This window comes from Ictalurus punctatus, chromosome 4, assembly GCF_001660625.3.
Source record: "Ictalurus punctatus breed USDA103 chromosome 4, Coco_2.0, whole genome shotgun sequence".
Taxonomy (NCBI): domain Eukaryota; kingdom Metazoa; phylum Chordata; class Actinopteri; order Siluriformes; family Ictaluridae; genus Ictalurus; species Ictalurus punctatus.
In genome coordinates, this window is record NC_071284.1 from 115,227 (window position 1) to 138,329 (window position 23,103).

The window sequence follows — 23,103 nt, forward strand, 5'->3', positions numbered from 1 at the left end:
TAGTCAGAATCTTTTAGCACGTTGTCTTGGAATAACACACGTGCGGTGAGTAAGTGTTATTGATTTTTCTCAGCATGTCTTTGTTCTGCTCCGCGTACCTGTTGTCATGTGACCCTTCAGCATCTTCAATACAAACAACAGGGTTTAACTGTATGTGTGTGTACGTGACAGTACAGGGTGTATTTATTTCTAAATAGAAGCAGTGATGCTCAGGGAAGCAGAGCTTCCATCAAAGACATCATGTGACCGTCTGATTCTCTCTGGGATGAAGTTCTGCTCCTGAGCTGCTGCGTCGCTCTGATGATCTCAGACCTGATTTCACTTCCTCACTGTGATTAATGTACAGATGTACATCTATCTATCTAATCATCTATTCTATATACAGTATCTTTCCATTTTAAAGACTCCACAATATATAAAGATGCACACTGTAGAAGTGACATATTTATAACTCTGCTCTAATTCCACACATAACTATGTTCAACATCACTGTAAAAAAGGGCTATTTGGGTCAGCTTCAGGAAAAACCACATGATCCTGTGATATTCATCCAACAGGAGCTCTCAGAACTGTACGATGAGGTTATGAAGATGGCTTGAGGTGTATTAAGTGCAGTTTGTGTTTTTAAGCACGGCGTCACTGCACAGTAAAGTAAAGCTTTAAAGATAAAATCCTTTAAACTTAGATGAGATCAAAGAAAAAAAAACAAATAAAACAATCCACTTTAAATCTTTATGTACACAGATGCAGTCATTATTCTGAACATCACTCAAAACTAAAAGCTGAAACCTGAGAGCTGCAGCTCGGAGATTAACCATGCATCAAAGTTCTCCCTGATCTTTCTCAATTTATATCAGAAATATCAGTGATGCATGAACGCAGTGGAGAGACTTTGTGTGTGTGTGTGTGTGTGTGTGTGTGTGAACTGAGAATGATTATTTTAATCGCTGACATTTTAACATATGCAGAAGGTAGAAAGGTTAAAAATCTCTGCACTCCTTCATGAATATTTAATCAGACCTGCACGTCTCTGCTACAGGTTTTTAAATCTCCGACGGATTTCTTCCTCTGAGTCTGAGGAAATTCCACATTTCTTAAAATAGAATTAATTTATTTGTCAGTATTTGAGTGTGTTCATGCTGAGCCATGTGTGTACTCTTTATCCTTCTGTCTTCTCCCTGTCTCGTCTGTCTGTTCACATGTCTATCATCCACAACACTAACATCCATCCCTTCATCTTTCTGTCCTCCTTCTCACGGCCTGTAATTCTCTTCTCCTCATACAAATCTCTCTGCGTTGGTGTCAGATGAGACGAGAGAGCTGTCTAGAATCCTGTCTGTGGTTTTATCTGAGAGATGCGTTCTGGGGAACAGAAACACCCACACAGCCGCCAAGCAGCAGCACATTCCTTCAGGGAAAAAAAGTGTTTTCACTAATCATCCATTTTGTTTTCGGGGTTTGGGCTGAAAGTGCAGGACGGCAAAGGTCACATTTTGCAAGTCTTATAAGAATGTCTTCAATTAGGAGCTTTTAAATGTCAGCACACATTATTATTGCAGTTCAGTCTGCATAAATATAGATCTGTGTGCATTAAGACTTTAATTTCTATACCACAGCTGCTCTCTGCTAGAAACATTTTATATTACATACAGCACAAAGCAATGGAGTTAAACTCCATTATTATTTCACTCTGCTTTGCACAGTGTGTGCGTGTGTGTGTGTGTGTGTGTGTGTGTGTGTGTGTGTGTGTGTGTGTGTGTGTGTGTGTGTGTGTGTGTTTAAACATGAATGTAAACATGTGAGAAAAACAGTTGTTTACTCCAAACTCATCGAGGAACATATTCACATCAGTATTCAGATCTCAGAAGTAATAACAGACGGAGAGTTACACGTGTGGGGGCGGAGTTTGTCTTAAACAGAGGCGTGTCTCAGTTATGAATGATTCTGATCCTGAGCGTAATTTCCTGTGTGATAACGGAGCAGTGTTAAGGCCAGCGCCACCGTCTGACTGTTTGATTGTTTCGCTTTGGAGGAGGCTTGGCTTATCTCGAGGAGTTTTTTATGGATAAAATGATGAAGGAAGTAAAGCAGATAAGCCCTTGGTCAGTTTATCCTTCATGCCATGGACATGTTTTATTTACAGCAGAGCCCCGGGTTAACACCAACAACATTAACGATATATTATTCATTCAAATATATATTCAAAATATTAAAATATATTCAAAATAGGGAACTAATAGTGTGATATAATTTCTAAAATTGCGGTTCTTTTCTCAGTCCAAACACACACCTGCACACACACACACACACACACACACACACACACACACACACACACACACACACACACACACACACACACACACAACCACACACACACACAGTGGAGAGTGAAATAATGATGGAGTGTAACTTTAATGTAGTTCTCTCACTGGGATTGCTGGGTTTGAGGTGTTTATACTTTGGCTGCTGATGTGCTGGCGTTTAGTCAGGACTTGTTTAAAGTTTAATTGAAACCAGGGCAGATTCTGGGAATTCTAACAGGTGCTAATGGACTTTCTAATTAAGACATTTAGTGCTGTTCCACCTCCTCTGGCAGCTAGTGTCACAAAAATAAAACATTTAGATCACTTCTCTGCAGCAGTTATACAGTCAGAGCCCAGGCCGATTCTAGACATTGGGAGGCCCTAGGCAAAATATATGTTGGGGTCTCCCCACACCCCTCCTCCCTCCACCTTCCAGAATAAATAAAAAGCACTTGAAACAAATATGATTCCTGACCTTTTTATTTATGCATCTGTATAAATATTTGTATATTTTACTTATGTGTCCATATTAATTAAACTTTAACTAAGGTGAACACTAAAAAAAAGAATTAAAGGATGAAAGGTGGTCTGGATCATCTCGTATAACTTTGTTAAGGATGTTATCTTGCCACCTGTAGAGGTACTCTTCTGAACAGGATTCCCCTCCTACTGAACCAGTGTAGACTAGTTAGATTAGACTAGTCATATTATGTGTTGCAATACCTTAAATATGCACTAGATCACGGACGTTCAGAGAGTTCCTCAGGGGCAGGGGCTCAAATGGCTCAAACAGACTGTGTGTGGTCGTAATAATGAATATGAGAATGACATGACTAATATAAACTAATGGTGTTTTATTTTTACATATAAGAAATAATTACAACAAAACAGCAACTTTTAGTGGAGAGTTGAATCCAAAGAATCTTTAAAAGAAAATTTTAACAATATAAAATAAAATACAAACTACAGTATTACCATCCACAAATATAGTGACACGCCCACTACAAAACTATTAATTTCACAATTTAATTTATATTTGACAGCAGCACTTTATTTCCATAAAACTGCAGTACTGCTTGCCGAACTGGCTTTTTACTCTCAAACCTCGTCATTTTGCCTTCTAAATTTTATTTTAAAAAGATAAATTGTAATTTTAATGATCTTATCACAATTTTTTCACATCACTTAGGCTACAGGAATAAATTTACCATATTAGTTAACAAGGGGTAAGTTACTATATGTATATATGTGTGTGTATGTATATGTATATAATATATATATATGTATATGTGTATATATATATATATATATATATATATATATATATATATATATATATATGTATATGTATATATATATGTGTGTGTGTGTGTGTGTGTGTGTGTATGTGTATATAGTAGAACTATATTTGCGATCTTGAAAAGTGAGTTATTATTGTGTGCCACGACTCTGTACTTTTTTTGAAACAGTAAATGATTCTCTAGTGTGTTTGCTCTTTCACTTTGAATACAAACGTCTTTACTTTTACTTTAGTACTTTGCTAGTCAGCTCCTGACGCAATGTCACTGTACACGCGAATTCAAAGTGTCTGACAGTCTCGACGTGTCAACGTCGGCAAATGATCTGTCCCAAAATGTCGCTGAACGACAGAACAAGGCCCAGTTTATTTTTTAGAATACATTACAATCACTCCAAAATAGATGATAACTCACAATCCTACATCACGAGCTGCACTTTACGCCATCGTAAGTCACTGACTTAAAGTCAGTCATTTGTGCATTTTGTTCATCGTACCTTATCTCTTCCTACATTCAGAGGTTGGGACCACCTTGAAACGGTGACATTATTTGGTGTCACTAAAGTGAGACAATTCATCGATATCCAATAGACAAAGAGCCTGGTCTTTTGCTGCCCGTCTTGATTGGGGGACTAGCGTATAGGGATGCTACGGTTATGGAGGCCCCGCCTTCAAGCCCGAGGCCCTAGGCAATTGCCTACTCTGCCTATAGGTAGCGCTGTCCCTGGTCAGAGATCTGACATGAGTGACGTAAGCTGATAGGAATGTAATTAGTGTATTTCCTGTACAGAGGCACGAGGGAGAAATGTGTCATCAAATAGATTGTATACTCCCTGAGTCTTGTGTCTCGCTGCCAAGTCACTTCCATGAGTAATTTTTGGAGCTGTAATTTCTCATTTTCATGATTTTATGGCTGTAATTGAATTAAACTGAGAGAAAATGAATGTGAGTCAAACCGTCTTTCTCTCTCTCACTCTCTGAGTCTGTTCTTTTGTTCCAGACTTTGCCAGATCGGTGGCGGGCAGACCGGCGTCGTATGCGGTCGTGTTGAGGATGAAGCCGGACAGCTCCTCTTCCTCACTTCTGAACCCCAGGACGAGGCTGAGGCAGGACCACGGTTCTTTTGTCCAGGACTGGCCTCCATTTGACAGACAGAGGCTGTCAGCTCTCAACTTTCAGGAGGATGATCACAGTGAAGGTCAGAATCTAAACATCCTATATCACCACCTCATGGTTCATCTTGACCAGTAATAATTAAAGCTAAGGTTGTGACAATATAGAGCGGTGTATCTAATCAAAGACCGGGAGCAGAGCATGGCCTGGTGTATAATCCATGGTCAGAAGACTATAAAACACAATTTGGTTTTACTCGGTGAGATTTCAGCACTCGTTTAAGATTCTTCCTCAGCGAGATCTCAGTAAACTCTGTAGTGAGTTCTATAACAGTGTCTGTGATAGCGTGTGTCTCCGAGTCAGATTATACCATGAAGATCCTCTAACGGTAGACCTACGATTACAGAAAACTGCAGACACCCCTGCAATAAGGGAAATAATGATGTGATGTGGGCTGGGCTGTGGGAGGGGGGGTCATGTGATAAACAATATGGACATATTTCTGCAGTTAAATTTGTGCTAAAAGAATTTTGATTAGAATTATAAATAGATAGTTGTGCATGTTGCAGTTCTTGAATTGTGCTTCACAATTCCAAATTCTTTACCAATTCGTTAACCCTTTGATAACACATCTCACTGATGGACTTCTCTTAATCCTGAGGATCATCACAGTTTAGCTCATGGAGCATTTTAATCTAGTATTATCCCTGAACTGTGGAACAGTGTTAAAGATTAAAATCTGCATTTTTAATAAACTACAGGCTGAGAAGAGTAATATTTACATTTATTCATTTATTGGGTTTCATCCAAAATATTATTTGAATTTGAGATTGAATATAATCCAAGCACATGGCTAAAGACTTTTATCAAATCCTCTACAGTTTTTCTCAAGCAGTTTAGGGATTTAAGCTCCGAACTCCATCGTCATCATAATACTGCTTTTACCAAATTTATTATTAAATCTTTAAAATGAAATATATTACATTTAAGTCTTTTACACTTTTATATCTTCTATACAACAGCACGTTCATTCTCAGCTGTACGTAGGTGTAAACCTCGTCCGTACAACTGAGACGCTAGCGTCCGTTTGAAACTGGAGTAATTAAGTCATCACAGCAGGCTGATGTCAGTGTAATGGTGAGAGTGACCTCGAGAGGAAAGCCTGGCCTATTCATCATGACCACGTGTGCGGAGAGTCGGCCGAGGTCACGGCCTGCAGGAAATTGAAGAGGGATCATCAGAACACTTTCAGCTCCCCGAGCCCCGTCTCTGTTCACTCTTCTGGCTGATGGATGCATTTGTCAAGAAAAAGGGAAATATTCATTTTCACAGGAGCAGAATGGCGCTCCAACATGACAGCTATCATTACAAATAAATCATTTCTCTACTGCTCGATTCACGGCGGGTCTCCGCAGGGTCGTGAATGCAGCACATGAATGGCAGAGACGATTATTGACAGGAAGATTTGTTGGTGTTTTGGGTCAGATGTGTTTAACACAAAGTGCTTTCTTGGATTTCCTCAGTGACAAAATAATCTCATGGCTTCATCAGCATGTTCGGTCAAACTTTCATGCAACACGGGATACGTGCAATATTTTTATCTATGCTCTGACATGGTGGCTTTCGACTTCTGTTAGATCCTGAAAAAGTGAAAAACTTCACATTTGTCAATTAAAAAATGGTTTTAAAAACGTTAAATACAAACCAAAACTGAGTGGCTTATTGATCTGGAATCTGATCCACTGAAGAGATTCTGATGATCAACTGTGAAAGTGCAGAATTTCACTTCAGATCTGAATCCTCAGCGTATGGTACTGTCAGATCTGCGTTTTAAACCGAAGGGACAGACTGCCTTTGTTGTGTTTTAATGTGTTCTGCTCTCACACAGCTGAAGAGTTTTATAACTAGCTGATGAGTAGAATCAGGTGTGTTAAAGCAGGAAAAACACAACAGTGCTGCAGGTCAGGAATCAGATCAGTTGTTTTGCAGGAAAGAACATCAGACTGGCATTTATTCACTGACGCTGTGCTGATAAAATCTGTGGACAGGAGAACATCCTTTAGTGCGACCGGATGAAACCACGGACATCACGGTGTTTACAAAGGATCAGACTGAAATAATAAATTATTAATTACGCACATATTTCTCATCTTGGAACTAAATGATCTCGATGTTTTGTTGTATGAATAATTTATTGCTCAGTGGAGTAAACGTCATTGTGTTAACCCTCTGTGCTGGTGTCTAATCCGCCTGTCTGGATATTGATGAAAGTCGTGCACTCACCAGCACCAGGCAATGAACAAGCCAACATCGAGAGCATTATGAACTGGGCTGTGTGTTAATCTGGCTTTACACTGTATGATTTACGGCCAAATTCTGCTCTCACAAGGACCATACCAAACTGACGGGACAGCTACAAATACAGTATCAGCGATGGAGAAATGTAAACAAAACCTCATTACCTCAAGTTCACTCTGAGAACGTGTGTGTGTGTGCACTAGCTTGTTCTCTACATGAGCTGATTTCTGGATCACGCTGATTGATGCTGTAAGCAGAATGTAGTAATTTTCTTTAATCACAGGGATTGTTATTGACAGGAAGATCTCTTTGAGGCAGCATGAGGAAGAAACCTTGAGAGGAACCAGACTCAAAGGGGAACTCATCTTCATCTGGGTGACACCGGATAGTGTGATTATAAATCATTACAACATACAGCTGTAGAAGAGTTAAAGGACTGGCAGAGTTTGATGTGGAAACCTGCAGCTCGAGGGATATTTTAATTTTACATCCTTCCCTGAACGAGTGCTTGAGGAATGTTCTAGTCACACCCTAGAGGTTGATTTTGTGCCTCTGTGGATATACGATCTAAAAAAAAAAAAAAAAACCAGAAGAGAAAAAACTCAAAAAAGTCGATTAAGTTCTGATAATAGCACATCCCCAAGTGTTTTATTCCTCACTTAGATCCTGATAAAGTAAAGGGTAAATGATCGAGTGCATACTGAGGAGAAATTAATATATTTATGCCATTGTGAGATTGTAAATAAACTCAGTATATGTTAATCCAGAACTGTGACCAGAGAGCAGTTATAAAACTGCAGAACCTCGGCAGTTTATTTTTCTCTATCATCTCTGAATAATAATAATAATAATAATAATAATAATAATACAAATAATAATAATGATAATACTAACACGAGATCTTAATTGTGCTAAATGAGAAATGAGAGCCCGATATTCAGCTCTTCATCATAGATCTGCTCTTATGTGCAGAACGTCAGAAGCTGATATCACAGTCAAGCAGATTTTTGGCACTGTGATTTGTGAGGCTGTGGAAGCCAAGTCGAAATGCTCGCCAAGCCGAATGAGGGGTTTTAGGTCTTACATCTCAGAGGCATGAGGTTGACTGAGTAGGGGTGATCAATCTGGCAAAAATACCATATAATTATTTGTTCAGGCTGGCTTATGATCACAATTTTATCATACTTTTTTATGCTGGTTGTTAAGACTATTTTGCAAAGTTACTGAATACAGCAAGAAAACTAATATCCCTATTGATTAAATTATACCTCTACACCAGGGACGTCCAATCTTATCCACAAAGTGCCGGAGTGGATGCAGGGTTTCATTCCAACCGAGCAGAGCCACATCTGATTCCACCTGTTTAATCAGTTGCTCTTGGCTTTCAATACACTCAGGTGTGGCTCCTGCTTGTTTGGAATGAAAACCTGCATTGTTTTAATTTTATTACACTTCTGCCAGTATTACAGCTAAGAAATGGCAGAAATATATATAGAAAAATATGTTATAATGAGAATCAACTATTTTTAGAAGTCTCTTAAAACGTTGATGGGTATTATATCCTAGAGCTGGTAAAATGTACCGGTATCAGTATTTTCTCATCAGCAGTGACTTTATAAAACCCGTTTGTTTACTTGGGCGCTGTTTCCAACTGCGGTGCTGTTCAAGTCTGTGTTATCTGGATTTTAGCACAGTCTTTGGGTGCCTTATTTCTTGGTGGTTAAAGAAATTTGTTGCTTCCTCGTCTACGCTTGGGTATTATTGTATTGTTGGTATCAGAGCACGTGAGCTGGGCTAGGACACAACTTGCCATCCATGTTGGAGTGTTTTCAGTGCAATGGACAGAATGTGTTTAATATCATGATACATGCGATCTCTGTAAAAACAGATTGTGGAGACATTTTAATCGTCACAATTTAAGATCATCGTATCGGCCACTCCTACGGCTGAATATTTCAGTCAGAAGATGGTATATATGTGAAACTTACATGATCAGTTTAGGAGCATTTAGATAATGTCATACAGTATTTAATAATCCAATCCCACTGTCTGATTTTCTGTGGTTTCTGTTATTGGACATGGTATGAAGAGCAGCAGCTGTAGCATGGTGGCTTTATTTATACAGAGTGTTTAATGAGTGAAAGTGTGGAGTAGAAGCGAGAGAGTCAGCAGTGTGTTGGAGTGTGGGAGTGTTCGTAAACTTTAATCTGTCAGGACCATGACTCAGTCACAAGTGCACATTCAACTGTTTAGACTGGAGAGATGTGCAGCCGCTCACTTGAAAACCTCATTTTGTTTAGCAGTGCTTAGCAAACAAAAGCAGTAATTGCAAAAATTGATCATGTATGCTTGGTGCTTAGCAAGCGAAATCAAATGCTGTGTCTTTCCTTTATCGCTCCTTCAAGCATTAACATGTCTAACGATAAATGTCATCTCTTTCTCTTACCTGCTCAGAAACTTCAGAAAGTCTGATTAATTGCACATTCTTATATATATATATATATATATATATATATATATATATATATATATATATATATATACACACACACACACACACTCACACACACACACACATATATATATATATATATATATATATATATATATATATATATATATATATATATATATATATATATATATATATAAATATCTTCAACCTACAATGCATTGGGACAAAATACAAAGTATCACTCCATCATTTTTACTTTGTACTCTTCGTCCCTCTGCGGTTTCCTCACTAATCAGTCTCAGTATTTTACTCTTTGGGAATGCTGCTGGTTTGGAGAGATTTTCTGTAAGGTTCACGATGTGCTAGAGGTCGGGATGATGACAGCCACAAAGAACATGTAGCTGGAGATGGAGATCCATTATGCATGCAGCTCAGGGCTTAAATAATACACAGAGAGAGTTTAGGTATCTGATTCCAAGAGCTGGCATAAATGACAAAGCAAAGATATTCTCTCTCTCACTCTCTCTCTCTCTCTCTCTCTCTCTCTCTCTCTCTCTGGTCACTGCAGCTCTACGCTCATCTGTTTCTTACCTAATGTTCTCCTCCATTCAGTAGAAGCTGAATGGATAAGCACAGTGTAACTGTATAACAGCATTTACAACAAAATTGCCCCTGGCATTTCAGCTTGCAGCAGTTAGAGAGTATGTGGGATGCTTATAGGAAATGTATCATAACAATCTCAGCACTGAAACCAGACATGTGTACTCCAGCAGATTTCATCACACCGTATTTACAGAAACATCACCCAGAACATTAACCTCAATCTGTACAGTTCTAACCTTATCTTTCATTTTACATAGCAGTGCTGTTGGACCTGTCAGAATGGAGGAATATAATCATATCTAATCAGTGTAGACTTGAAACACATTAGATTTGTGAAGTTCAGGGAGTTGAATATAAAGGATGAAAATTGTGAACCTAATACAGAAACTTGTGGGTCTCCATACTGCACTGAATACTCTCAAACAAACAGCTTTTGAGTTGGTCTAAGATCTAAATGAAACAGTAAAGATGTACAACATAAATAAACATGTGGTGTGTAGATTATCAGTATGGTAAATGGCCTGCACTTATAGAGTGCCTTTTAACTCATTTATCACTCTGTGTGCAAACACATTTATCCATCGTTCTCAGGAGTGTTTACACCAGAATTTTGATGAAAATCCAGTTATTTTGGAAAATCATTTGAAGCCTACGTTTTACTCCTGAGTTTGTGTGAATTTGGATTCATGGAGATTCTCTATGATGAACTGCGACCGAGTTTCTGTGATTTTTATAAACAGATTGTCGAGTTTAAATCATTTATTTACACAAAAATTTATTGACCATTTTGTGAAACTCAGTTATTTATGACTTGTAAGAAAGCAAATAGAAAAGAAATCCATATATTAAGAGAAATAAGACTAGCCATTCAATGAAGACAAAAGTAATGGCACTCTATAAAAAGAGGAAGAGTTAATGCGTGTCTGTGGTAGCTGACACTGCAGTGGCTGAGCTGCATTACTGGAACATTTAGCGCACACCACACGTAGGAGGCCACTGTTTAGGTTGCCTTTTATGGAGTTTTGTGGGCATGGATAAAGATTAATCAGCTCTTCCAGTGGTCATTAATGGCTGATTGGTGTTTATCAACATACAAAGAAACTTTTGTAAATCTGTCTGAAATTTTTAGTTTAAAAACATTTATGCAACTTTACTAAAAGATGATAAATGAGACTCATTAATTTTAAACTTGCCAAGCTAAAATATGGCATTTTCCCAGAAGAACTATAACTGGAAAGATTTTTGCCAGAAAAGCGTTGCTGGGTCACTGCAGGCTACAGAGAGAGACATTCTGAGTGATTATTTTTGGCAGTTTGGATGCAGCAGGATTTCACTTCACTCACGCTGGTGTAATCTGGAACTGTAATCTCTCCTCACTGTTAATAACTGTTTGGTTTTATGTGTGAAATTGGACAAATGATTTTGTGCCCTTTCTCTAGAAAGTGAAGAATTCGGGCCTGTCTTCATCCAGGAGCCAGATGACGCCATCTTCTCTCTGGACTCTGAAGATAAGAAAGTTATAATGAGCTGTGAAGCGAGAGGAAATCCTGCTCCTACATACAGGTACAGATATGAACACGTCATTAACGTGGGTAAAACATTAATATACTGGATAATAAATGACATTTGCTTTATCATGAGTTTTACTATCAAAACTAAGACTTCTACAGCTTTTGGATTTAGAGCAGCAGTCAAACTGCACAGGTTTAACTTAAACTAAAGGGTTTGATTAGTATCTGTTGGGTGAAATGATTCAATATTATTTTTTATAAACATTTAGTTTTAGGTTATTTATATTCAGTCCGGTATTTGAGCTTGGTTTGCCGAGCCCTGTTTCGGAAGTTGAACTCATTGTGTATTTTGCATCGGGTTTTGACGGGATGTATTACAGCTTTGGTGAGTGATTGTACTTCACCAATGATTGATCTGTTAGATGAATCACAGACTGGAGCATGAAAGAAAGGCTGCTCAGACTAATTGATTCAGTCTATGGTATTTGACCGAACTGCCAGACACTGATACAATTTAATCATGGCTCATAATTTAGATCAATATCACTGTCTAGCCTCCTAATGCATAATGCACCATTTCCTATCAGGCTGTTCAGTTTCGAGCAGCAGGGAAGTGTTTAGCATCGGTGAAGTGAAAAAAAAGCATAATTTTAAATAAAATGTAAAAAATAACCAGAGGTTTTCAGTATTTCATTTCAGTTGTGCTGTTTTCTTTCTTTAATTCACACTTCTGCATTTACAGTTGGCTGATCAATGGAACAGATGTTGACGTTGAGGCTGACTCACACTACCGTTTGATTGATGGGAACTTGATCATAATAAATGCCAGCGAGGCCACCGATTTCGGGAAGTACCAGTGCAGAGCCGAGAACAGCATGGGAGCTGTCCTGAGCCGGGAAGCCTTCCTGCAGTTCGCCTGTGAGTAACGCTCTTTAAATCATTCTGTACTGTGTAAGGTGAAATGTAAATCAGCACAGATGCAGACATGAGCTCTGTTTGTCTAAATTAGCTCCTGAGAGAAAGTGTTAAGAGTAGCGCTGTTGGACTCTGTGCTGAAAGACTAAAATGCTGTAATAGGACAGGGACAGGATATACTGTGGCTTTGTTGCTAAACGCTGCTTCCTGCATCACACACAGCAGCTCAGTTACACACAGTGTGTGTCACAGATTAATCCTTTACATTTAACTCCTGGCTTCCTCTTTAGATCTGCTTAATTTAAACTGCATGAAGTCATTCCCATGAGGAGATGAAGTGAGGTTGCTGGCTGTGCCATGGTTTCTTGGATGCATTCTTAAGAACAGGCCTGACAATCATACCTATTAGTGACCTGAGTGCTGTGGCTCACTGGTGAGCTCGAGCAGAAAGCACATTTATTCCCCAGTAATCCTTCGGGCTTTGCTTCAAAACATCAGCACAAGCCAGAGAGCAGAGGTCCAGAGGCACAAAGCTCAATGAAAACACACGGATAGTTTTCTTTGCTGCTTCCCCAGGAGCAGCAGCCTTAAAGGTCTTATTGACACATCTACACAAAGCGTCACTTCACTGTTTCCTAAACTTTTTGGCTGAACATGGTGCAGTTGATGCAACACACTCTTCCAGGCGTACAGTTAGGAAACGTATTTCAGGAGCCAAGCCACAGACTGCAGCATTTTTTTTTTCTTTCTGCAGAAATGGACACCACTGATCTCACAGCCGACTGATTTCCCTGAAGGCTTTTTATAAGTTTGCTATCTCAGTCCACCTTTTATCATTTTGCTGCCAGCACCGAGGTTCCTTCTGCTACTTTTGGATTTTATTGGACTTTTAAAATCAGCCTCAGGAACTCTGAAACTGTGTTGAAAGGCTTTGGCAGTGAGGTTTTATACATTTACACACCGGCTCGAGTTTGCTTTACTCAATGTGCTTTCGGTTTCTTCCAAATTCCTACACAAACAAAACCAGACCTTGCTGCTTTGCCAAGATTTTCCATGAATGCCCTGTTCCAGTTTTGGAGGCATCTCTGGTTTTAACCTTGTGGTTGTTGTCTCCTTGGCAGGAACATTAGCAGCCTGTCAGCGAGACAAAGGAAAGTCTCCTGCAGCAGGAACTGTTGTGCATAACGTATGGTGACCATTTATCATGCTGTTGGAAGCTCTGGGATCTTTTCATCTTTTTCGTGTGGGGAAATCTTTCACGTCTGATTGGGTGCTTCATCCATACTAAACGGGAGATCAGTACTTCTGTGGTTGTAGCAAAATTAAGACTTTTATGGAAAATGCAGAATAAACTGGATAAATGGGTGTCCAAATGTAGATAAAAGGAGGACAAATAAAATGTTGGTCAGATTACATATCTGAAACAGAGCTGTACATGTTCTGTAGTATCTTCTGCTCCATAATTTCAGATGTAATGGATGGAGCATCCACCAATATAGAGATTTGTACTTTGGTGGAAAAGAAGAAGGAAACACACAACAGTGCTGGGTTTTAGTATTCTTTCTGCAGTCTTGTGTCTGTCCTTATCGGATCCTTTTTTGTTTTGACATGAAAAGCTGAAACGCTGAACTCCTAGGTTCAGGTTAGTTTGCAGGCCAGACTTTGAAAGCTCCATGAAGAAGGGACTCTTCTGATCTGACTCCCTTGTGAGATCCTCTCCTGTATCTGAAGACAAGTAGGAGGATGTGAATAAGGTAAAGAGCATCAGAGAGAAAGCAGAGCTGGAGAAATCAGCATGGGGTTCTTCTTCACATTACTCCTACCTCTGTCCCTCAATACCAGAGCCATCAGGGGGCTTGGAAACATTCACCCACCTGGAGAAAGGATCAATTTGGAGTTGAGGAGGAAGAACTGTGGCAGTTTACAGAGCTCAGAAAGTGACCTGGAAATCTAAAGCAATGGATGTGAGTATAGGCGAGCGTACTTCATCCAGGAGGAACACAAAAAGGGTGTTCATGTGAAACGCCAAGAATCAACACAGCCAGGATTATAGAAGAAAACTTCTGGGAGCGTCTCGGTATTCATTCTCCAAACCATCTCACTGCTGCATCCTGAGTGAAATCACTGGACCGAGAAATTTTTTCCTAGAAAAACACCAACACAAATCTTCTGTCTTAATTACACACAGTCAGATCCAGACAGATGATTACCCAAATGAGAGAAGCATCAACTTGAATTGATTTGTGCCTTATCTTCTATCTCTCTTCTCTCTCTCTCTCTTTTCCTCCATATTGTTGAGGACAGATGAATATTGATTCCTGTAGTTGTGTCTCATGTTACGGTGTGAGCTTAAGACTCTGGAGAAAACGAGACAAAGAGAGACGAACGAGGAAGAGGGGGAAAAAAAAAACTAAATGCCACCAGATTTTAAACTCTTTTCTGACTTCAGTTTTTTTTTACTAATCCTCACTTGGAAATTTCAAACATCTTAATAAAATTCTATGATTTTACTAGTGATGTTTATTTCACTCTGATTTTAGGGGAAAAGGGAAATGGCACAAAAAAAAACCCCTGATAGTCACAATGCCTTGTGTCCTCCATTTAAAGAACTTCAGCTGACTGTGGGAACTTTATTTATTTCATTTCTTCAATCTCCTCTTAACAACAACAAAGGAAAATCTATTTTCCCATTTAGACTACAGAAGGCTCCATTGATTGTCTATAATTCATATGTCATGGAGGAAGTGAGGGGTCGAGGATTCAGCACTGATATGGGGAATAAAGAGCCAATGACAGGGACTGATAAATCAATAACAAACTCCGTGACAAGAGGGTTAAGAAGATTTCAATTATTTAAAAGCTTTATTATTTTTATTATCTCTTGACAGCTTGTTAGAGGAGCTCGACCTCTTCAGAGAACACGTGCCACACTTATACCCGTGTCCTTCCCAACGCTGAGTGGGAGAACAGGAGGAAGTTCTCCAGTGAGGTCATGACCTCATATTTAAACAACCAATCCTGAACATTTTGGCGTAATCGCAGGCGGGTCAACCATCAACCACACTCTGTGTTATATATTTTCCGCTAGAAGAGACAGACGGCACAGTAACTGGTTGCGTCAAACATGATTTTATAAAGGCCGTTGTGCTTGTGCCCTTCAGCGAGTGTTTGGAATTTGGTTGTAAACATGTTTATTTTGCAAAGTATTCAGTCTTTTTGAACATGTTGTGATGAGACGTGGTTATAAAAGCACCATTTTTAACCTCGACTGTGTGAGACAAGTGTTGAGTAAGAATCTCTTGCTCCAATTTCCTTATTATTTATTTATGTATTTATTTATTTATTTATTTATTTATTTATTTATTTATTTATTTATTTATTAAACTGCTGAAAAAGTGCATGCTGTCAGATGAAAACACGACTAACTACAAACACAAAGAACTTTCCAGCTATTGATTAATTAAACTTTTCCAGGTCTGAGTGGAACCTGTGATTTTGAGTCGAAAGCTGATCACGCCAACGTTGACGTGCTTTGAACACATAAAGCAGAACACATCTTTACATCACACAGCTTCGGGGCGTGTCATCGCCTCTGATACTGCGCTCACAAATCTCTATAGATATTTTGTGCCAAAGTGTAATATTATTTTTGAATGAGCTCATGTTAATTCCTCAGCACATGCTGATCTGCATAAGACACGTGTATGAGTTAGCCGAGCCTCGAGTACACAAGAGAGAGAGGTAGAGATTAGAGTTAGGCTCAAGATCGGGACAGGAGACAAAACCTGAAACTCAAATAACAAATGTGAAGAAAGTTAACGCTGAAGAAAGCAGTGAGATGACGAGCCAATGTCAATACAGAACAACGCAGCTACTCGCATCACGACTAACTGCCTACAGTGTTTATGGATTTGATGTGAAACATTTCTACAATAAAACACCACTTGTCTAACTAATCCCTAAAACTGTACACACTTATCAGGTATAAGTTGTGCTAATCTCTCACTAGTGTGTGTTTGTGTCAGATAGACCAGCATAAAGATGTGTTTTGACAGTTAGGTAGTGAAATAAGCTCCGCCTCCAATACCAGACATCTCAGTACATCATGTTACGTTGCATCATGTCAAGGAAAGTCACAAGTTTGTAGGAAGTTTAATTTTATTTAAAGCCAGACATAATCATAAGAGATAATGCAGTTTAAGACCATGCTTTGTGTAACAGAAACAAATTATTCCCCAGCAGCAGCACACCATCACTAACCTCCACCAAATAAACCCATAAACATTACTTTATATCTTCTAGTCTTATTCATCCTTCGGACTGAACTCGGTCCGTGTGCACACATTCACATCACAGCTTAAAATCCTCTCTCACAGGAAGTGATGTCTCACTAACCAATCAAACGCTTCAAACACTTTCTATCTGATTACTCCGTGTTCCTGCTGATTGGATCGGAAGCGATGTGTCTCAGACTGCACTGTTCTTCTGACATGCCATTTTATCCTCAACACCAACAATGCACTAATTTACACACAGTTCAGCTGTTATTTATTTGCGATGACCTCAGGCTTTTCTTTCTGTTTCCTCTTAATGCTTTGAATTATTCGCCTGAATGGCAGTGATTTTTAAGCGATTTGCAGCTGTAAGAGAAGAAATCTGGTTGTGTTGTGGTTTTTATAAAGAGAGCAGGGAAGGAGACGACAGGAAATGGACGACGTTCGAAACGGTTTTTGGGTACACTGAATGAAAATGCAGAAAAGAGATGACTTTCCAAAAATAGGAATAATAACAACGATCATTTCCTAAACAGAAAAAGGAAAATATGGAAAAGTAATGATATAATAATAGAAATAGTGTGTGTGTATGTGTTTTGTAAAAGCCGCCCCCTGTTCGGCGCTTGGTCATGGGCTCCTGCTGTGTTACATCACCTGCAGAATTAAAATGTCTTCATATTAGTGTGGAAGAGAAAAATCAAAGGTGCCCACAAACGTGTGGAAATCATGTGAAAAGTGTGACACATTCATCTCCTGCGTTCTGTCAGTTCACAGTGCTCAGATTAATGACCTTCACATCTGTTAGCTGGAGAGCAGAGTATAAAGCTTTTTTTTTTTTTTTAGCATCAACACAGTATGTGTGTGTGTGTGTTTGTGTGTGTGTGTATGTTCACTCTGATTGATGTGTGTCTGGAGATATCGGTGTTGTCTTTATCTTCAGCAGAGAAATCGCATGCAACTGAGTGATTGTGTAGTGACTTATGAATTTGGATAGTGTTCGGGTTAGTGTTAGGGGGTTAGTGTTAGTGTTAGGGTTGGGGTTAGCATTAGGGTTAGTGTTAGGGTTGGGGTTAGTGTTAGTGTTAGGATTAGTGTTAGGGGTTAGTGTTAGAGTTAGGGGTTAGGGTTAGTGTTAGGGTTGGTGTTAGGGGTTAAGGTTAGTGTTAGTATCAATGTTAGTGTTAGGGGGTTAGTGTTAGGGTTGGGGTTAGTGTTGGTGTTAGGGGTTAGTGTTAAGGGTTAGGGTTGGTGTTAGGGTTAAGGCTTAGTGTTAGTGTCAGGGTTAGTGTTAGGGGGTTAGTGTTAGGGTTGGGGTTAGTGTTAGAGTTAGGGGTTAGTGTTAGTGGGTTAGTGTTAGGGGTTAGTGTTAGGGTTAGGGTTAGTGTTAGGGGTTAGTGTTAAGGTTAGTGTTAAGGGTTAGAGTTAGTGTTAGGGTTGGGGTTAGTGTTAGCAGTTAGTGTTAGGGTTAAGGGTTAGTGTTAAGGGTTAGGGGTTAGGGTTAGTGTTAGTGATAGGGGTAAGTGTTAGGGTTAGTGTTAGGATTAGGGTTAGGGGGTTAGTGTTAGGGGATTGGTGTTAGGGGTTGGTGTTTGTGTTAGGGCATTAGTGTTAGTGTTAGGGGTTAATGTTTGTGTTAGGGTTAGGGTTGGGTTAGGGTTAGTGTTAGGGGTTAGTGTTAAGGGTTAGTGTTAAGGGTTAGGGGTTAGGGTTAGTGTTAGTGATAGGGGTAAGTGTTAGGGTTAGTGTTAGGATTAGGGTTAGGGGTTAGTGTTAGGGGATTGGTGTTAGGGGTTGGTGTTTGTGTTAGGGCATTAGTGTTAGTGTTAGGGGTTAATGTTTGTGTTAGGGTTAGGGTTGGGTTAGGGTTAGTGTTAGGGGTTAGTGTTAAGGTTAGTGTTAAGCGTTAGAGTTAGTGTTAGGGTTGGGGTTAGTGTTAGTGTTAGCAGTTAGTGTTAGGGGTTAGTGTTAAGGGTTAGGGGTTAGTGTTAGGGTTTGGGTTAGTGTTAGTGATAGGGGGTAAGTGTTAGGGTTAGTGTTAGGATTAGGGTTAGGGGGTTAGTGTTAGGGGATTGGTGTTAGGGGTTGGTGTTTGTGTTAGGGCATTAGTGTTAGGGTTAGTGTTAGGGGTTAATGTTTGTGTTAGGGCATTAGTGTTAGGGGTTAGTGTTAGGGGATTAGTGTTAGGGTTAGTGCAGCAGCTGAACAGCAGAAGTTTTTACTTGCGGATGTTCTGGTATTTAACGTTTCCTTTCCTCTTGGTGAACACGTGAAGTGTGTTTACTCAGTTACTCAGTTACACAACTGACCTTTACACACTTTACTGCTCGACTGGAACTGAGTCCTGATGGATGCGGAATGTTCACGTCTGTTTGAACCTTAATCTAAAATGTTCCTCTCTGTACCACTGACACTTTATTTAATCTGATTATCTGGACAAGGAGCCGCTTTTTGTATTTATTAGATAAGATGATCAGATCTAATCATGTTCATGCTAAATGTGTTTACGTATATGATTAGTGTATCCGGGTTTAGATCAGAGGGATAACTGCTGCTGATGGTAACTACAGTGAGAGCGAAAATATCCAATATATAATCAATATTGAATCCTCTAATAATGTCTTAATACATCTCTCTCTCTCTCTCTCTCTCTCACTCTCTCTCTCTCTGTCTCTCTCTCTCTCGTGCTCTCTCTCTCGCTCTCTGTCTCTCTCTCTCTTTCTCTCTCTGTTTCTCTCTCTCTCGCTCTCTGTCTCTCTCTCTGTCTCTCTCTGTCTGTCTCTCGCTCTCTGTCTCTCTCTCTCTCTGTCTTTCTCAGTCTCTCTCTCTGTGTCTCTCTCTCGCTCTGTTTCTCTGTCTCTCTCTCTCTCTCTCTCTGTTTCTCTGTCTCTCGCTCTGTGGTAAAATTAGTGATTAGTGTATATCAGTGGAGATCTTCAAGATAAAGAAAAAACAGCTTCATAAACTCAGGCTTCACACAAGAAAGTTTATTTATTTATTTATTTATTTAGACTTAACATATGCCACAGTCAGATTTTCAAGGTTGAAAAAAAGAGAGAGCTGAAATGATGAAGAGAACAGCCTTCAGAGTCAGGGCCAGTTTCCTCAAAGCAGGTGATCGTATTACATCTCAGAGAGAGACGGAGAGTGAGAGAGAGAGATAGCGAAATATAGAGAGAGTCGGAGAGAGAGATAGAGACAGAGAGAGAGATAGAGAGAGATGGAGAGAGAGAGATAGAGAGAGAAGGAGAGAGAGAGAGATAGAGACAGAGAGAGAGATAGAGAGAGACAGAGAGAGAGAGATAGAGACAGAGAGAGATAGAGAGAGATGGAGAGAGAGAGATAGAGAGAGAAGGAAAGAGAGAGATAGAGACAGAGAGAGAGATAGAGAGAGACAGAGAGAGAGATGGAGAGAGAGAGATAGAGACAGAGAGAGAGAGAGAGAGAGAGAGAGAGAGAGAGAGAGAGAAGGAGATATTTACACATATCAACACAGTATAATTATCTGATGAAAAAAGTGAAAATGTTCTCAATTTCCTCAAATTCCTGATCTGGCATTTGGAGAGCTCTCAAGGTGTTAATGGCTTTGGGTGAGTTTAGATGCTTTAAATACCACTGGAGGTCGGCTTTAGAACCCGGTTCCCCACGGAGCCGAGCTGCTGCTGAGGACACGGGCAGTAAATCTGAGCAGGCCTCTGGCAGAGCGTCACGTTCTCCCATACACAGCACTCGGCCTTTAATCTGCAGGTCAGATTCATCGTCTGAACCACAGCCAGTCATTCTAATACCCTGCGTGTGTGTGTGTGTGTGTGTGTGTGTGTGTTCACAGATCTCAGTGCTTTCAGTGGGCGAGCGAGAGGAGGTGTGTCTGTCAGAGAAGGTCAGGGAGTAGTGCTGATGTGTATGCCTCCTCCTCATTCACCTGGTAAGTTGTCTGTCTCACTCCCTCTGTCCAAACTGTCTTACTGTCTGTTTCACTCCCTCTGTCCAAACTGTCTTACTGTCTGTCTTATGACACAGAAAAGCAACAAATCTGAATGATTTGTCTTGAATGATTCCTCTGATGGTCTGGTGATCTGATGGTCAGATGTTTCTTCAGTTCCCCCCTCATAAATTTATTTCTTACCTGCAATTAGTTCTCATTTACTGTTTAACGCAAAAAAAAACCTTATAACTGTAGTTTTATCCTGTTATATATTACCTGACATTAAATGTGTATAGAGGCATTACATATCTGCTGACCATACAGTGCTGTGCATAAGTATTCGTACATCTGTGTGTGTGTTAGTGTTACAACCTGTTAATAAAATGGACTTAATCTGGATTTTATGTCATGAATCTACATAAAACATCCCATAATACTGAAATGTGGGAATATGAATATAGTTTCCATAATTATTTATTTAAAAAAAAAAACATAAAGAATTTGATTGCATAACTATTCACCCCATTGCTATAAAACCCCTAAATTAGTTCTGGGACAATCAGCTGCTACTTTACAGTTGCTAATAGCTGCTGTATTACTAGTCAAGTAATCAGTTGAATGGAGTTAAACAATATCTAATTAAAGTGTCACAAGTGTTTATACTCAGTATGAATACACTTGATCCTAAAAGAACCCAGAGTTTGTTAGAGAACATACCTAAATATAGCATCATAAAGACCAAGGAGCGATCAAAATAAGTCTGGGACAAAGTTCAGGGACAAAAAAATGTAAAGAATAGGACACAATCACAGCTAATGGATTGTGTGTAAAGAGGGGATTAGTCAGAACAACAGCAAAGAGGACAAGGGTAATGCTACCACCACCATGCTTGTCAGTGGGGATGGTGTTCTCAGGAGGATGAGAGGTGTTGGGTTTCAGAAAACTAATTTAGGGTTTTCACAGCAACAGGGATGAATATTTATTTAATCAAAACTGTTTTAAAATTGTAAATAACTATGTCAACTACACCGATCAGCCATAACATTAAAACCACTAACAGGTGATGTGAGTAACGTTGATTATCTCATTAAAAAAGCACGTGTAAGGGGGGGGGGGGGGGTATATTTATTATGCAGCAACTGAATGGTCAGTTCTGGAAGTTGACGTGTTGGAAGCAGGAAAAATGGGGAAGTGTAAGGATCTGAGAGACGCCCAGCAACCCCCCCCCCCCCCCCCCCCCCCACCACCACCGCTTTAAATATTATAAAATGTTTTGTTCAGATTAATGTCATAAAATCGAATTAAGTCTGTTTCTGTTCCAGGTTGTAGCACTACATGCTAGGCATTGTATTATGTTGTGATTGTAGAGTGATAAGGTCAGCATTGTTCAGGTTGCACATGAGCATGTTAAGCAATGATGGAGTGCTGAAGAACAGTATTATCATTATTGGAGGACAATGGAGGCAAATAAGAAAAATAGTCCTGCTGAATCCACTCTCCTTCAGCCATGTGAGCAGTAAATTTCCAGCCCTGTGCTGACACAGTTTCATCAGTGTCCCCATCTCCGAGACATATTTATGTTTGGCAGGTCATGTGGGCGAGCCTTTCTCCCCGAGTGCAGTCCGCTTCTGCTCAGAGTGTCATCCTATCATCATCAGCTGCTATTTTATTACACTGCCACTCCCAACACTAAAGTGTGATGGATTTTTAGAGTCTGGAGGAGAATGTGTGTGTCACACTTCCTGTGGTCTCATCACAGAACCATGCAGAGAGATAACATGAGACTGGGACGTGGGATCAGCAGTAACTAACATTCAACTAGAGGATCAAGTAGGTTTGCTCATTAACCAATCCATCTCCACCTGGTTGATAGAACACATTTGGAGTGAAGCTTCAGCGTCAGAGACTCGAATTTACCGGATCATTAGGAATGAAACAGATTCTCACACAGATAATTATCTCCCACAGCAGGGGATCTCTGTTTCTGCACGAGCGTAACTCAAACTCTTCATCTAATAGTCTTCTCTACTAGATCATCACGTGTGCAGCTTCTTGTTCTTCTACTTGACCTTAAATCATCTGCAGCTTTGTTTTATCATCACCGCTATCAGAATAATCTCTGCTCTACTGCTGCACACCACATGACCAAGACTTAGAGCTGAACATCTCTCTGCCTGTGAAGGTGAAAGCTTTCAACATGATGGATGTTTTCCTATTGCAGCACTACAGGACATGCCAGGCTTGCTAGGTCACTTCCTGTCCAGGCAAAAAATGTCATCCTTAGAGTTAAAAGAAAATAATTATTAAAATCTGGTCATTTAAAAAGTTTCTTCAAATGTTTATTTGATGTAAATCACTCAGGTGAAGAGAAAAAATGCCAATATTGATTTATTTTCAGACCACAGAGAC

At 39.6% G+C, this 23,103-nt stretch overlaps 1 protein-coding gene across 2 annotated transcripts in view; it reads left to right on the top strand.

The window, feature by feature from the left end:
• The window catches only part of cntn5 (contactin 5), a 146,272-nt gene that overhangs the window by 60,333 nt on the left and 62,836 nt on the right, over nt 1–23,103 (top strand). For both annotated transcript variants that reach the window (XM_053677758.1, XM_053677759.1), the window contains exons 3-6: nt 4,604–4,801; nt 11,512–11,635; nt 12,326–12,501; nt 20,599–20,694. In XM_053677758.1, coding sequence (XP_053533733.1) covers nt 4,604–4,801; nt 11,512–11,635; nt 12,326–12,501; nt 20,599–20,694 — 594 coding nt within the window. The remainder of the gene's footprint in view (nt 1–4,603; nt 4,802–11,511; nt 11,636–12,325; nt 12,502–20,598; nt 20,695–23,103) is intronic.